The sequence below is a fragment of the Bos indicus x Bos taurus genome, chromosome 9, assembly GCF_003369695.1.
Source record: "Bos indicus x Bos taurus breed Angus x Brahman F1 hybrid chromosome 9, Bos_hybrid_MaternalHap_v2.0, whole genome shotgun sequence".
Classification (NCBI taxonomy): Eukaryota; Metazoa; Chordata; class Mammalia; order Artiodactyla; family Bovidae; genus Bos; species Bos indicus x Bos taurus.
The window spans coordinates 7959984-7978367 of NC_040084.1; the positions used below are offsets into that span (position 1 = coordinate 7959984).

At 37.9% G+C, this 18384-nt stretch overlaps 1 protein-coding gene across 3 annotated transcripts in view; it reads left to right on the forward strand.

Moving 5' to 3' along the window:
- Nucleotides 1-18384, forward strand: part of ADGRB3 (adhesion G protein-coupled receptor B3) — a 918859-nt gene that overhangs the window by 511241 nt on the left and 389234 nt on the right. For all 3 annotated transcript variants that reach the window (XM_027550854.1, XM_027550852.1, XM_027550853.1), the window contains 2 exons: nucleotides 4860-5009; nucleotides 5814-5889. In XM_027550854.1, the coding sequence (XP_027406655.1) occupies nucleotides 4860-5009; nucleotides 5814-5889 (226 nt within the window). The remainder of the gene's footprint in view (nucleotides 1-4859; nucleotides 5010-5813; nucleotides 5890-18384) is intronic.

The following is an 18384-nucleotide window of genomic DNA, read 5'->3' on the forward strand; positions in this document are numbered from 1 at the left end:
GCCCAGAAAAATAAAGTCTGACACTGTTTCCACTGTTTCCCCATCTATTTCCCATGAAGTGATGGGACTGGATGCCATGATCTTAGTTTTCTAAATGTTGAGCTTTAAGCCAAATTTTCATTCTCCTCTTTCACTTTCATCAAGAGGCTCTTTAGTTCCTCTTCACTTTCTGCCATAAGGGTGGTGGTCATCTGTATCTCTGAGGTTATTGATATTTCTCCCGGCAATCTTGATTCCAGCTTGTGCTTCCTCCAGCCCAGTGTTTCTTATGATGTACTCTGCATATAAGTTAAAGAAGCAGGGTGACAATATACAACCTTGACATACTGCTTTTCCTATTTGGAACCAGTCTGTTGTTCCATGTCCAGTTCTAACTGTTGCTTCCTGACGTGCATATAGGTTTCTCAAGAGGCAGGTCAGGTGGTCTGGTATTCCCATCTCTTTCAGAATTTTCCACAGTTTATTGTGATCCACACAGTCAAAGGCTTTGGCATAGTCAATAAAGCAGAAATAGATGTTTTTCTGGAACTCTCTTGCTTTTTCCATGATCCAGCGGATGTTGGCAATTTGATCTCTGGTTCCTCTGCCTTTTCTAAAACCAGCTTGAACATCTGGAAGTTCACGGTTCACGTATTGCTAAAGCCTGGCTTGGAGAATTTTGAGCATTACTTTACTGGCGTGTGAGATGAGTGCAATTGTGTGGTAGTTTGAGCATTCTTTGGCATTGCCTTTCTTTGGGATTGGAATGAAAACTGACCTTTTCCAGTCCTGTGGCCACTGCTGAGTTTTCCAAATTTGGTGGCATATTGATGTGTATATGTTAAGCCCAAGCTCCTAATTTATTCCTTATTTTTTATCTTATTCATAATGCAGCTGATTCAACTTGTAGTGGACCATACACATTACAAGGATGAATCAGACAGAATCCCCATTGTCCAGGACCTCAGTCAATAAGGACAAAGGGCTAAAACATCATGATTTTTCTCAGGAACAAGTTAGAGGCACCCTGTCTGCTTTGATGAAGCAAAGGAGAACTCAGTGGTTACAAAAAAAAAAAAAAAACAGAAGAATGACTCATGTGCTTTTAGATCCTTTGTATAAATTCCCTTATGCTTTCTGATGGCCAAAAGTCTATACCAAACCTGAACCCTCTGAGAGCTTGGCCAGTAACAGACATAGTGCTCCCAGAGGGTTTTATGCTGTATTCCAAATGCAGAAGGAAAGCAGTGAACATGCAGAATGAAAGGCAGCTGGGTTTGCTCCAAGGTTTATTCATGGTGAGTCACCTATTTTTGTTACATGAGAAATAAGTTCTAGTGTTGTAATGAAGACACGATACAGTGAATTTAGGCTAATTCTTGGAGCATTCAAGACTCGCCTATGTGTTCAGGGACATTATGTCCTTTGAGATTTTTTTCTAACCACTTTAGTCTTCTGTAAGAAAGATATTTTCTCAGTTTTTGAGGAAAGACACTATATTATTTGAATCCTCACGACTGGATTTTATGCAGCAACTTATGGAAGCAAAGCATGCAGGTTGTGCCCTCACGCTCTGCACTGATGCTCTTTGTCAGCACTAGACACGTATATACTCTAGACATGTCTTAAGACATCATACAATGTCATGTTAATTTCAGGTATACAACACTGTGAGTCAAATATATATTAGTATATACATATATATATATATCTTTTTCAGATTATTTTCCTTATCAGTTATTATAAAATATTGAATATAGCTCCCTGTGCTATACAGTAGGTCCTTGTAGAGTATCTGTTAGTATTTTATGCCTGTTCATCCCAACTGCCTAGTTTATCCTTCCCCCAACTCTCTCCCCTTTGATAACTGTCACTTTGTTTTCTATGTCGGTGAATCTATTTCTGGTTTGTAAAAGTAAGTTAATTTGTGTTATTTTTTAGAGTCCACATTTAGGTGGTATCATGCAGTATTTGTCTTTGTCTGACTTAGTATGATGGTCTTCAGGTCCATCCATGTTGCTGCAATGGCATTATTTTATCCTTTTCTATAGCTGAGTAATATTGCCTTGTACAAATGTACCACGCTTTCTTTATCCATGGGCATATAAGATGTTTCCGGGTCTTGACTGTTGTGAATAGTGCGGCTGTGAACACTGGGGTGCATGTATCTTTTCAAACTATGGTTTTCTCTGGATATATATAAGGCATTTGTTTTTAATCTTACCTCTTTTGAGCTCCCTAGTTCCCTAAAGACTAATTGCATTTAAATTTTACATGAAGGTTTTAGAGAAACTGAGTGAAGAAGGGAAGGAATTGAGGACTGGGTTGGTCCAAGTGTCTGTTACAGGGACTGAAAGCAGGAAAAAATAAAAGCCGTCTTTAAATCATTTTTGTTGTATGGAAATAGGCTTTCTTGTTAATCACGGCACCATCATAAAGAACGACAGTGTCACCTTAAGCATCTTCCTACGTAGGTTTAAGGTAAAAATGTGCACATTTAAATGCTGCCTATTTTAAAGAACTTGTATACTGGTAATTGAGGCTGTATTTGAATCTTGTCAGTCTATGAAGTCATATCTCTTTTTATCATGTATTTATTTAAAATGCCATCTTACTTTATGAACTGCATTTCTATAAAATTAATGCATACATGTTTGTTTTTATACACTTCCTATGTGCATTACTGCACAATTTAAAGGACTTCCTACAGAAGTTAGATAAGTGATTCTAAGTGGTTTTTGTATTCCTTTAGTCTAGAATCAGTAGTCAATTAAATCTATATGGTTGTCATTTAACACCCAGTGTACCTCCAACTGAAGAATGAATGCACTTCATAAAGTGAGATGCATGCATGTATAATTACCTCATTTTTATATATTTAAGAGTAATGTATTGAACCCGCATTTGTTTAGGATAAAGTGATATACAATTGATACAGAATAAGCTTCTTCCATATGACATCTATTTCTCTTTGATTGTTTATTTTTTCTGTTTTATTTTCTTTTCAATGTATATAGAAGCCATAGGAATTAATAGACTTCAGAATCCAACAGTTTATCTCTTGTTTTCCTTTAAAATAGAAACCAGAAATCAGAAAAGGCTTTATTATTTTTCATCAGTTTTTAGACCAACGAAGTGAAATAAATTTCCTCTCAACACCAAGACAACCAAAGTTAGAATCAAGGAATTTGGAAGTAGATGCACTTAGCTTTGCATGTTGAATGAGGCCTGGAAGACCCTTAAGAAAGAGCATGCTGCCAGTGTGCTGATCTGTTCATCTACATGCACTGGAGTGTTTGGACCCTTTAGGACAGATAAACTGGGTTGACTTCTGGAGCATAAAGACTATGTTGTTTGAATTATTAAAGAGACTAAAATAATTAGAGATGCTATCCCAAAATAGCATTTCACATCCATAACAATTTATGTTACCCGGCACCCTTTTCCTTCAACATTTAGTTACAAAATCCTTTTTTAACATTATTATGTCAAATTACAGGCCAAATGAAATTCTATTCTGTTCTGATAATGGATGTGTATAATAGTCTGAAAGAGCTTTCATAAAGTATAGTAATATATAACCAATTTAATTTGCAACTAAGCCAGTGGTGAAGTAATATATTTATACAACTAATATTGTTAAATTCATAATTTTCATTCTCTCTTGTTTAAATTACAAGTTTCTTTCAAATGAAATACATTTATGAGGAGCCTAATGGTTTCTTACTACGGCTTTTCTGTTGTGATAGCTTTTAGGGTTTCCCCACTATCTTTCCATTTAAATCATACATAGGACATCTGAAACTTTAATGTTAAGTCAAGTATGGACCTAAGTAAAATTTACAAATTAAGTAATCATTGAAAATATATATAATCAATAAGTGCTTGAGTATTTACTATCATAGTTTTATTACATATAGTTATATATTGATGTATATATATATATATATATATATGTATAATAAAATATATATTAAGTCATAGCTCAGTTGGTAAAGAATCTGCCTACCATACAGAAGACCTGGGTTCAATTCCTTGGTTGGGAAGATCCCCTGGAGAAAGAAATGGCAACCCACTCCAGTATTCTTGCCTGAAGAATCCTATGGACAGAGGAGCCTGGCAGGGTCACAAGAGTCAGACACAACTTAGCGACTAAACCACCACCAACAACCAACCAAGGCATTACCAAACATATTATTCATTGAGTAAACACAGAATTCTTTTTTCACATATTTATTACATTTATTACCTTCAATTATGGATGTACATTTTAAGAACTGTTTGTTATTGCTCTTCTGCTTGTTAAATAATTCTGCATATTATATTGTCTCTGTGGTTTTGGCATTGGTGCTTGGTTATTTGAATCTGACAGTTCTGTCTCCCAGAGCAATATGCTTGTTTTTCATGTTCATGATACCCAATCCAATCCGTGAAATAATTGTTCCAATGGCAATGTTCAGAGGTGAGCACAGAAAACTTGTTCTGAAGACAAAGTACAGATTTAAATGAAAATGTCAGTCTGTGAGTTGAGTGTGTTAATCAAAATATTTAACAAAAAATACGGCATGGGCTTCTAACCATTAGAATGGAGGCCCATCCTAAACAACCAGTATGTCTGCACGTTTTGTGCTCTGAATGTGCACCACTGAAGATCATTGTATGATCTCCGCTGAGAGCAACAGAAACCAAATTAATAAGAAAAACAGTCACAGCCTTAATGAGCATCATCTAATATGGAGGAATAAGTATGTATGTTTTATAGCTCTGATAAACATAATTTGGACTAGAAATTTTCTTTTGACTATACTGAAAGGTTTAATTTGGTCAATTTTGATAACACTGAAAGATTTTAGTTAACATCATTACTTCTTTTTTAACAGTGGCTAGCATTCAGAAGCTTCCTGCAGCCTCTGTTCTAACAGACATCAACTTCCCAATGAAAGGAAGGAAGGGGATGGTTGACTGGGCAAGAAACTCAGAAGACAGGGTGGTCATTCCAAAAAGCATCTTCACTCCTGTGTCATCAAAAGGTAAATATGTGAAGCGATTTAGGCCTTGAGCAAAAAATATACGAGTTCAATACTACACTAGCAATTTAGTCTGTAATCATGATCTTAAGGTCATTTTGTTACTATAGAAAACTCAATTTGGTGTCACCTAAAATCTTAATTTACTTGAGTAAAAGATCTATTAAAATGTTAAAAAAAAAAAAATACAAGTGCATATTGTAGACCTGCTGATGACATGGTCAGATTTTCAGTGTTGACAGTCTCACCCCAGTGTAAAGCATGTGGCACACTATTTTAAATTCAGGTATTGAAATAGGTTGTGTTTTCTATTCCATTAAAAATAAATTATTTCTGCCTCACTTAAAAAAATTGATACATAAAACCAAATCTCAGAAAAGAATTGAGTTTTAAGAACATCTTAGGTAGCCTCTTAAACTGAATGACCCTTTTCAGTAGTGACAGTGGGGTCTCAATCCTTACCTTGGAGGTCTGACATTTTAACTGAGAGCTCCAAAGAACATAGGCTGTCTCCCCACATCACCTGGAATTTAAGCTCTTTTGCTATAACTACAGTCACTTCTTGTCTCAGCTTGAAGGAAGGTTACTTCATGACACAAAACCCACTGAAAACATGTCTTCTGGGTCATGATTAACACATACAGTGTGTGGGCTCAATTGCCCGGCACGGTTAAGAAAGCATTTCTTATTCCTGACTTTGCATTGGTAAATACTGGAATCCCCTTGTAATTAGGAGATTAAAAGTTTTATAGGACATTGTCTTTTTCTTGCTGTTTTGCTAATATGTTTAAATTTTATTCTTTCTAGAATTAGATGAATCATCGGTCTTTGTTCTTGGAGCAGTCCTGTACAAAAACTTAGATCTAATTTTGCCCACTCTGAGGTAAGCTACAAAGTAATAAGCTGTTGTAATCTCTGTAAATTATTCCAGAAATGTGATTATAGCTCATTCTATGAAAATAGTCAAACAAGCTTTGGTAATACAAAGGGCTTTTCTTAAATGAAATAGAAAATACCAATTTAATGAACAGCTTATTAGCATATCATGGCATTGCAAAACAAGTAGGAAAGACAATTTTAGTTCCTGATTATAGCCCTGTAATTCTGACTTGCCTTGACTGAGGGAAAAAACGTAAGAAAAAGAAAACCTCAAGGCTCTATAATAGAATGGGTCATTTTAAAATTAATCTGTCTTCTTGCTTTATTTGTACTTAATGTTACTGTTCACCAGCATGACATGAAATTAAAGCAGTGTCATGATGGCTGAGAACACACGTTTTGTTCACTGGCACAAGATCTCAATTTGCTTCTAAATAAATATCCAATTACAGTTACATTAAGAAAGAATGCTGTTGTTCAATTAGAGGAGTAATTTTGGAAGAAATCCATTGATTTCTTTCCTCCCAGACATTAAAAAGAAACAATTACAAATAGTAATTCTACCAACATTAATTTATTTGTTCTGCTGTCTTAACTGGTTTATCAGATCGGTAAAGAATCCGCCTGCAATGCAGGAGACCCCGGTTTGATTCGTTGGTCTGGAAGATCCGCTGGCGAAGGGATAGCCTACCCACTCCAGTATTCTTGGGCTGCTCTTGTGGCTCAGCTGGTAAAGAATCCACCAGCAATGCGGGAGACCTGGGTTCAATCCCTGGGTTGGGAAGATATCCTGGAGAAGGGAAAGGCTACCCACTCTAGTATTCAAGCCTGGAGAATCCCATGGACTGAGTCGCAAAGAGTTGGACACAACTGAACGAATTTCACTTTCACTTCACTTTCACAGAAAAAAAAGAAAGAAAAACATGGGCTCCCCAGGTGGTGCAGTGGTAAAGAATTCGCCTGCTATGTAGGAGATGCAAGAGACGCGGGCTCAGTCCCTGGGTCAGGAAGATCCCCTGGAGGAGGGCACAGCAACCCACTCCAGTAATCTTGCCTGGACAATCCCCATGGACAGAGGAGCCTGGTGGGCTACAGTCCACGGGGTCGCAAAGAGTCTGACAGGACTCAACTACTGAGCACTTACGTACACGGAAAGCAAGGTGTCCATCTGTCTGGATGATGCTGTCCTCACTCTTGATGATCTGTTTCCTCCAGCAGAGCTCGCAGTGAAGAACTGAGACAAAACTGTATTTTAGTTAAATACAGCCCCAGGGCTGTGAGCACTTCCTCACTCCCATCTGAGTAAAGCGCTAAGTTTTTCAAGGGGAGAGACTGCAAATTGATGTGTACATTATACCAGGGGTATAACAAATGGGCTAATAAATAAAAACAATTAGAGTTCAGTCCAGTAGGAAAAGACCTCCCAAGAAAGAAACAACAGTTGCAGTGACTGCAAGATTATTTGGAGAAAATCTATGTGGAGCAAATTGATAGAGTTGGTGTGTCATCCAAGGGGAGGTTTCAACCACAGAGACAACTCAGAAATCTAGCTTTCTTTAACTCTGTTCCTCTCTGGATGGAAATTGGGCTTCCTGAATTTAGATAGGTTTGTGGTTTGTTTGGTTCTGCTAATACCTTCTCAAAGCTAATTCTTTCACTTTCAGTTTTTCCACGGGTTTTATTAAAACACATTGGTCTGCACAGTTACTCACAGCTAAAACTAATTTGGAGTTACACTGCGTCTATCTCTGTGTATTATATTTATTTGAGAAAGTTAAAAGATACTCAAAGTTAGCCCCTTATTTCCATTGGCAGTTTGTGTAAACCTAATCTTGCAAGAATTCTAGATTAGGCACTAACTCAAAATCAGATGATCTGGGTTTTAATTTCAATTGAACATAACAAGAAATTTATAAGCTTTTCAGTCACTCAGTCATCATCTGCTTCAGTTCAACTTTAAAATAGAAGCACCTTTACGTGCAACATTCATTCTGTTTGCTGCAGAGGGACATAGTGAATGCAAATTAAATACTCAGTGTGTAATGCTTTAGACTGTGAATTAGTTTCACTGCTACGTGTCAAACAGAGCTGCATTATGGTTGATCTTATTTTGAATAACACCATAGAACTCGCTTACCTACACAAAGTCAGATCAGTCTTAATTCACTTCAGTTCAGTCACTCAGTTGTGTCCTACTCTTTGCGACCCCATAAATCACAGCACGCCATGCCTCCCTGTCCATCACCAACTCCAGGAGTTCACTCAGACTCACGTCCATTGAGTTGGTGATGCCGTCCAGCCATCTCATCCTCTGTCATCCCCTTCTCCTCCTGCCCCCAATCCCTCCCAGCATCAAAGTCTTTTCCAATGAGTCAAGTCTTCGCATGAGGTGGCCAAAGTAATGGAGTTTCAACTTCAGCATCATTCCCTCCAAAGAAATCCCAGGGCTGATCACCTTCAGAATGGACTGGTTGGATCTCCTTGCAGTCCAAGGACTCTCAAGAGTCTTCTCCAACACCACAGTTCAAAAGCATCATTTCTTCAGCGCTCAGCTTTCTTCACAGTCCAACTCTCACATCTAAGTTTTAGTCTAAGTTTCATAAATTCACAGAGTGAAGAGAATTGGAAATTTATCTAGGGGTATGAGTTTGAGTGAACTCCAGGAGTTGGTGATGGACAGGGAGGCCTGGGGTGCTGTGGTTCATGGGGTCGCAAAGAGTCAGATACGACTGAGCGACTGAACTGAACTGAGCTGAACTGAATAGGCCTTTTTGTAAAAAAAAAAAACAAAAAAACTTTCAACATTTTTTACATCATGGCAGAAGCAGTGATCACTTGTGGGAGGATTAATGGCTACATTGTGGGCAGTTTAATGCATAAACTGAAAAAGTCCAGAACTGTACTCCATTGGTACGACCTGTGACAGAGATTCAGATTAGCCTCTGGGCAAGTCACTGACTGTGAGTAAATCGTTCAGTTGAACTCAAAGGTTCTTTTTAACTTCAAAAATTCCTTGTCTTTATTTCAGTAAAATTGTAGAATTTTAGCATTCTGGCACATTTATTTGAAGTTCTTAATAACCTTTATATAAGAATTGTGACTATGTACACCCACTTACTGCTGCTGCTGCTAAGTCGCTTCAGTTGTGTCCGACTCTGTGCGACCCCATAGACGGCAGCCCACCAGGCTCCGCCGTCCCCAGGATTCTCCAGGCAAGAACACTGGAGTGGGTTGCCATTTCCTTCTCCAACACCCACTTACACTTCCTAAGGATAAAGTAACTAGGTAAACGACTATAGGAAGACAATATTCACCTTTCGCTTCATTAGAAATAATGACCATAGAATGCTTAGGATATAAAGTTTGTTTAAGCACTGTTTGAAAGGTGAAATATTAGCATTTCCTCCTCATTTTCTTTCATTTCACACTGTACAATGATGAACCACTAAGTTTTGTTTGTTTTTTTCTTTCCAAAAAATTGTTTCAGAAAGTCTAGTGAGTAGAAGAAGCCTTTCAGAAGACAAGAGTGATGCCTTTGTTACATAGTCACTCGACAAATATTCACTATGCAACATCCCTCCTCACCCAACTGTCTTAATTCTTTTAAGTCTCCTCTATTCTCAGAACTCCCAGAACAGTGCATTATATTTATTATTATAAATAATAAATGCATAAGAAATGTTTACTGGAATAATTGTCTTTGATAAAATATTCTATATAAAAAGCCAGTTTTTTAAAAATTGAGGTACAAAGAAGTTTAGTGTTTATGCTGCTGTTCAGTCACCCAGTCGTGTCCAAGTCTCGGTAACCCTATGGACTGCAGCACCCAGGCCCCCCGTCCCTCACCATATCCCAGTCGTGTCCAAGTCTCGGTAACCCTATGGACTGCAGCACCCAGGCCCCCCGTCCCTCACCATCTCCCAGTCGTGTCCAAGTCTCTGTAACCCTATGGACTGCAGCACCCAGGCCCCCCGTCCCTCACCATCTCTCAGTCGTGTCCAAGTCTCTGTAACCCTATGGACTGCAGCACCCAGGCCCCCTGTCCCTCACCATCTCCCAGTCGTGTCCAAGTCTCGGTAACCCTATGGACTGCAGCACCCAGGTCCCCCGCACCTCACCATCTCCCAGTCGTGTCCAAGTCTTTGTGACCCCATGGACTGCAGCACCCAGGCCCCCCGTCCCTCACCATCTCCCAGTCGTGTCCAAGTCTCTGTAACCCTATGGACTGCAGCACCCAGGCCCCCCGTCCCTCACCATCTCCCAGTCGTGTCCAAGTCTCTGTAACCCTATGGACTGCAGCACCCAGGCCCCCCGTCCCTCACCATCTCGCAGTCGTGTCCAAGTCTCTGTAACCCTATGGACTGCAGCACCCAGGTCCCCCGCACCTCACCATCTCCCAGTCGTGTCCAAGTCTTTGTGACCCCATGGACTGCAGCACCCAGGCCCCCTGTCCCTCACCATCTCCCAGAGTTTGCCCCAGTTCATGTCCTTTGCATCAGTGATGCCATCCAGCCGTCTCATCCTCTGATGCCTGCTTCTCCTTCTACCCTCAACCTTTTCCAACAGCAGGGTCTTTTCCAGTGAGTCAGCTGTTTGCATCCAATGAGTCGGCTGTTTACACGAAAATATTGGAGCTTCAGTTTCAGCATGAGTCCTTCCAAAGAGTATTCAGGGTTGATCTCCCTTAAGATTGACTCCCTTAAGTTCAAGGGACTTTCAGGAGTCTTTTCCCACACCACAGTTTGAAGGCATCAATTCTTTGGCTTTTTGCCTTCTTTTTATACTATTAAAATATTTTAGGAACAAAGGAATAAAATACATATATTTTGTTGCTTCACTGTAAAATTTGACTATGCGATCTGAATCCAAGAGAAAAAGACATATCTTCTTATTCAACATGAAAATACACAAATTTACTCTGTATGTTTAGTTATTATTTATCAGATATTCATGACACATTTTCTTCTGTGATCATTTTACTAATAATTATCTGTTGAATATTTTGAAGCCAATTTTCCCATACACGGAATAATGTCAGGCTTGCTGTTAAATCTCCAGGAGTTTTGTATTTTAATACAGTATTTTTAAAACAATACTTTGCATAATTGCCCTGGTGCAGACCAAGAACTTGATAATGTTTCGAATAGATATCATTTAGAATTTTGCCTTAATATAAAGATAGCAATAACTGCATGTTGACTCTTTCATTTAGATATTTGTTTTTCCTCTCTTGCCCTAATATACCTTCAACTCTTCTTCAAACTGCAACCTCAATTTTACTGTTGGATTGTTTTTCCTTTTACAATTAAGTGGATTCAGATTGTGACTTTATCTGAAGGAAATGTGCTCTACTCAAGTCCAAACTAAGTGAGGGCTATTCTCAGCCTCCCAGTTGTATTCTTCAGAATAATATCTCACAGTAAAAAGCATAGAGCCAGTGCCACAGGCCCTTTAAAAGTTAGTTCTGTCCACAATCTGATTCTGCCAATAGAGGAACTGAGCCCAAGATGTTGTGTCCTGAAGGTGGGTGGATTCTAATCCATCTCAAGTCTTTGGTTTTCCAAAACCATTATCTTTCACTCTCTTGCTGCCTCTGGATACTCACATATCTATTTCTTTGAGTAGTACAGATTTCTACATTCCTTTGGATACATGTGTATCTTCTGCAGAAAAACTTGAAAGGCCCAGGGGGAGGTAGCCATGCATGGGTACCTCAAAGTGCTAGGGGTCAATTTGGTGGCCCCAGCCAAGGCTATTAACACCAAGGGCTGGACTCTTCCTACCCCTCATGACCACTTTTGAGACTGATCGCTAAAAGCTGACCAGCAAAGGTCAGGGATCCTTTGAGGGTGCTGAGAGCATCCACACAGGCTCTATGCACATTAGGGAACTAATAACCACCCACAGTTCTTACCCTGTTGAGGGTTTAACTGTAGTACATTTTAGTAGGACAATTTGGTAAATCCAGGAGCCTGTAAAAATGCATGATTATCTAATAGAAATTATCTCTAAGGAAGAAAAGTATATCCAAGCATGCATTCAAGCCAAAAAGTTCAAGAAACAGTTGTAATCAACCCATTTTCTAATTCATCTAATAAAGCCAAGTTCCAGCTATATAGGAAAATTACAATACTTTTGAGTATGGGAGTAATGTGTACTTTTCCTCATAGGATGTATAGATGTGCTGTGCTGTGGTTAGTCGCTCAGTCATGTCTGACTCTTTGTGACCCCATAGACTGTAGCTCATGAGGCTCCTCTATCCATGGGATTCTCCAGGCGAGAATACTGGAGTGGGTTGCCATGTCCTCCTCCAGATGGAAGACGTAGTCCTGCTTTAAAAAAAAGAAAAAATGTGCATAAATGAAGCTATTAATATTCATTATAAAGGACCTAATTAAAATTATATGCAAATTACACTATAGTATTAAAGTGCTAGAAAAAATATGGATAAACCAAACTAACTAACATTTTCATTAGCCAGTAACATGAGAACTATTTTTTCAAAAAGGAAAAAAACATTTCAATAATGCAAAATCACATAAATTTGCTGTCAAGTACACCAACATAAAAGATAAATGATGCTAACTTTTATCATATTTAGGAAATAGAGCCCATTTAACTGAACCGAACTGAACTGAGTTCCTAATATTCTAGGAATTAAAAGCAAACAAGAATAGCAATGAACCAGAAAATAGTGTAAATAATAGAAAAACAAAAACATAATCACATTTATACCAATACATCTTGAACGTAATCGATCTGAAATACTGAGTTGCACCAAGAACATGTTTTCTTCAGTTTGAGGACCAGATTTTGAACTTTGCCTCTTCATTCTGAGCTTGCAATGAAATATTGTAGTTTGTAGTAGTCTGTATCTTTTAATAATGTCCTATGGTAAGGACATTAGAAATTAAAATTATCCATGGGGTAACAAATTTATATGGCTAATGCTATAAATTATTGTAATATTACAAAGTCAGTATATTATTTTTTTTTAATGAGTTTAATTTGGGCACACTGTTTTAAAGTTAATTTAAACCTCTGATCCCTTAGCTTCGTTGTGGATCTAGGTGTTACCTAATTTGAAATTGTCATTTGTTTTCCAAGTTCTAAGTTAGCCCAACAACTTTTAGCAGCCATCAGCTGATTTTAGTATTAAGCATAAGTGAGACTATCACACTAAGTAAAATAAGTCAGAGACAAACATCATATGATATCACTTATATTTGGAATATAAAAAAGTGATAGGGATGAACTTATTTAGAAAACAGAAACAGACTTACAGGCATAGAAAACAAATATATAGTAACCAAAGAGGAAAGGGGAAGAGAAATAAATTAGGAGTTTGGGATTAAGACATACGCACTACGTCATATAAAGTAAATAATCAGCAAGGACCTACTATATAACACAGGGAGATATACAATGTACTCTGTACTAATCTATATGGGAAAAGAATCTGAAAATTAATTGGTGTATTTATATGTATAACTGAATCACTGTGCTGTATACCTGACCTAACACAACATTGTAAATGTAGCTATACTTCAATATAAAACTATTTTTTTTTTAAAGTAAATGTATTTAGCTTAATGATTTCGATGCAGTCTCCATTTCCTGGAATATATGAAATCACCTATTTTATTTTGGTTTTATTTTAATTGAAAAGCTCATTTAAAACAATTATGAAAGCTTTCAGGTTAGAAGCTGCACGAACTATACTTTTAAAAATAGAAAGAGGCTACAGTAATTTTAATATGTTTACTGCCGGGGTCCAGCCCCAGTGGATCCAGGGAATTCGAAGCGGGGAAAGCCTCGGCGAGGATCAGGAAACAATTGCTTAATTAAACGTTAATTAAGGATATAAACAGTGGTTGAATAAGGATAGCTCAGTGAGGAAATGCAGTGGAGAAAAGAGGCTGAATAATTCAGCCAGAAGGTGAGAGAAAGAACGACATGGGGAGACCAAGCTTCGGTGAACAAGGCCTGCACTTTATTTTCCAAAGTAGTTTTTATACCTTAAGTTGCGCATAGGGGATAATGGGGGAAGGGGTAGAGTCAGCAATAAGCTAGGCTTTCTTCATATGCAAAGGTTTAGGTGATTTACATCATCTTCTGGCCCGGAGGCCTGTTAACATTTTAAGACCCTTTCTTCAGAAAACTTATTTTTCTCTAAAGGTGATTAGTCAGGCGCCACACTCCAAAAGCATTAGATAAAGTTGCATTCCTATAGGGCAAAGGTGTGGTGGGCTATAACAAGAAAAAGAATTAACTCAAGGGTCCAAGGTTACAAACATTAAAGCTACTGCTTACATTCCTATACACCAATTATATTAATCAATACACTGCCAGGGACACAGTAGGTAAGGGAAACTTAGCAGCAAACATTGGCCCAACAAGTGAAAAACCCTTCACCAATACAATTTCTAATCAATCTTTTAACTGCTCAAAGGAATCTGTATTTAGACAGTTTAGAACATCTCATGCCTCTCACGGTTGGGAGGCTGTGAACAATCACATGTGGCCAGAAGAACCTATTCAGGAGAGAGATGGTGGTGGGGGACAGCCCCCGTAAAGTCAGAGGTGTAGGTGAGAGCACAAAGCAGTAAAGTAGGCAGACTCTGGTTTTGGGGGTAGATGCTCGAGAATTTCCAGGGGGACTCCTGAGGCTCGATCCCACCTTTGCGTATGCCAAGCCTCCTTCCTCATGACCTTTGCCACGGGCGGAGTTCCTCATTAACTCCTTTTTACTGTACCTTATCTGGCTATATGTTATTTGCACAATTAGTTCCACAATCCCTTCTACTGATATTTGTTTTGTAACACTGCATTACATTGTTTTAGTGCTAAGTCACTTCAGTTGTGTCTGACTCTTTGTGACCCCATAGGCTGTAGCCCACCGGGTTCCTCTGTCCATAGGATGCTCCAGGCCAGAATACTGGAGTGGCTTGCCATTCCCTCCTCCAGGGGATCTTCCCGACCCAGGATCAAATCTACCTCTCTTATATATCCTGCATTGGCAGGGGAGTTCTTTACCACTAGTGTCACCTGGAAAGCCCAAAATGTAGTAAAAAACACACAATATTTACCATCTTAACCACTGTAAAGTGTACAGAATAGTAGTGTTGACTCTATGATGCGTATTGTGCAACAGATTTCTAGAATTTTTTCACTTTGCATATTTCTTAAACAGCAACTCCCCTTTGACCTCCTCCTCCTAACCCCTAAAACCATGATTCTACTTTCTGCTTCTGAAAATTTGACTATTTTAGATAACCTTGTATAAGTGAAATCATACAGTATCTGTCTTTTTGTTACTGGCTTATTTCACTTGGCATGATGTCCTCAAAGCTTATCCATGTTGTAAAATAGGACAGAATTTCCTTCTTTTTTAAGACTGGATAATGTTCCATCATCTGTATTAACTTACTTTCTTTATCCATTCATCTGTCAATAGACATTTGGGTTGCCTCCACCTCTTGGCTACTGTGAATAGTAATGCAGTGAACATGGATGTATCAATATCTATTCAGGATCCTGTTTTCAGTTTTTTAGGATATATAACTAGGAGTGGGAGTTCTAGATCATATGGTAATTAAACTTTTGAATTTTGAAGAATCTGTGTACTGTTTTGCATAGGAGCTACACCATTTCACGTTCTCACCAACAGTGCAGAAGGCTTCCAGTTTCTCCACAACCTATTCACCACTTATGATTTTCTGTTTTGTTGACAGTGGCCATCCTAATGGATGTGAAGTGATATTTCCTTGTGATTTTGATTTGCCTCTCCATGATAATTAGTGATGGTTGAGTACCTTTGCATATACTTATTGGCCTTTCACATATAACCTTCATAGAGATAATTAAGTCTCTTTCCATTTCTCAGTCTTATTCTTTGTTTTCACTTTAGAATTTATTTAAATATTCTCAATAATAATCATTTATCATATATATAGCTTCTAAATATTCTGTCTTATTACATACTTGACTTTTCACTCTGACAGTTATTTCCTTTACGATACTATTTTTAAGTCTGGTGTAGTATCATATGTCTATTTTAACTTTTACTGCCTGTACTTTTGGTGTCATATCAGAAATCACTGCTAAATTCAATGTCATAAAGCTCTTCTATGTTTTAATCTAGGAGTTTATTGTTTCAAATTTTATGGTCAGCCTTGTCAAGAATAATTAGTCCATATATGTGAGGGTTTATTTCTAGGCTCTCTATTCTATTCAACTGATGTTTATATGTTCTATCTTCTGTCTTTATGCCAGTGCCATACTGTTTTGACTTACTATAACCTTGTAACATGTTTTGAAATCAAGAAGTATAGTACCTCCAGCTTTCATATTCTTTGTAAAGATTGTTTTGACTATTCAGAATCTTTTCAGATTCCATATGAATTTTAGAATTTTTTTTCTATTTCTACAAAAAGGTCATTAGGATTTTGATATGGGTTGCATTGATCTGTGGATTGCTTTGGGCATTATGGAAATTTTAACAATATTATGTCTTTCTGTTCATAAAAACAGGATGTCTTTCCATTTGCTCCTATCGTCTTTAATTTCTTTCAACAATGTTTTTTGGTTTTCAGCATACAATTCTTCACTTCCTTGGTTAAGTTTATTCCTAAGTATTTTATTCTCTTTGATGCTGTTTCAAATGTGATTGCTTTCCTAATTTCCTTTTAGGATTATTCATTGTGGGTGTTGTTGTTTAGTTTGCTAATTTGTGTCCAACTCTTTTGTGACCCCATAAACTGTAGCCTGCCAGGCTCCTCTGTCCATGGGATTTCCCAGGGAAAAATACTAGAGTGGGTTGCAATTTCCTTCTCCAGGGGATCTTCCCAACCCAGGGATCCTGAATTGGCAGGTGGATTCTTTACCACTAAGATACCAGGAAACCCCCATTGTTAGTGTACATAACTGCAACTGATTTTTGTGTGTTAATTTTACATCTTATACCTTGCTCATGTGTTTATTAGTTCTAAGAGGATTTTTGTGGAATCTTTAGGGTATTCTACATGTTAAGATCATTTCATATGCAAAGTGAGATAAATTTGTTTCTTCCTTTCCAATTTGGTTGCTTTTTGTTTATTTTACTTGCCTGATTGTTAGGCTATTACAGAACCCCTACCTGTTAACAATTCTAGGTTTAGCTTGAATAGAAGTGACAATATATTGCATGTTTGCTTTCTTCATCAACTTACAGTGAACAATTTTAGTTTTTCACCATTGGGAATGATGTTAGCTGAGGGCTTTTCAAATAGCCTTTATTATGTTGAGGTACATTCCTTCTAAACCATAATTGGGTGAACTTTTTTTTTTTAAGGTTTACATTGATTTTCCTTTTTATTTTTTTTTAATTTTTAAAATTTTTTATTAAATTAATTCATTTACTTTAATTGGAGGCTAATTACTTTATAATACTGTAGTGATTTTGCCATGCATTGACATGAATCAGCCATGGGAAGTACATGTGTTCCCCATCCTGAATCCCCCTCCCACCTCCCACCCCATCTCATCCCTCTGGGTCATCCCAGTGCACCAGCCCCGAGCACCCTGTATCATGCATCGAACCTGGACTGGTGATCTGTTTCACATATGATAATATACATGTTTCAATGCTATTCTCTCAAAACATCTCACCCTCACCTTCTCTCACAGAGTCCAAAAGACTGTTCTATACATCTGTTTCTCTTTTGCTGTCTCACATATAGGGTCATCATTACCATCTTTATAAATTCCATATATATGCATTAGTATACTGTATTGGTGTTTTTCTTTCTAACTTACTTGATTCTGTATAAAAGGCTCCAGTTTCATCCACCTCTAATGAACTGATTCAAATGCATTCTTTTTAATGGCTGAGTAATATTCCATTGTGTATATGTACCAGAGCTTTCTTATCCATTTGTCTGCCAATAAACATCAAGATTGCTTCCATGTCCTGGCTATTATAAACAGTGCTGCGATGAACATTGGGGTACACGTGTCTCTTTCAATTCTGGTTTCCTTGGTGTGTATGCCCAGCATTGGGATTGCTGGGTCATATGGCAGTTCTATTTCCAGTTTTTTATCATGATACAGTATTGAAATTTTCAACTGAATTTTCTGCGTCAGTTGAGATGATCATGTAGTTTTTGTTCTTTCAATTATTGTTGTTGTACGGTCACTCAGTCATGTCCTACTCTGCAATCCCATGGACTGCAGCACACCAGGCTTCCTTTTCCTTCACCATCTCAGAACTTGCTCAAACTCATGTCCATTGAGTTGGTGATGCTGTACAACTATCTCTTCTCTGTCATCCTTCTCCAGCTGCCCTCAATCTTTCCTAGCATCAGGGTGTTTTCTAATCAGTCAACTCTTTGCATCAGGTGGCTAAAGTACTGGAGCTTCAGTTTCAGCATCAGTCCTTCCAATGAATATTTAGGACTAATTTCCTTTAGGATGGACTGGTTTGATCTCCTGCTTTCCAAGGGACTCTCAAGAGTCTTCT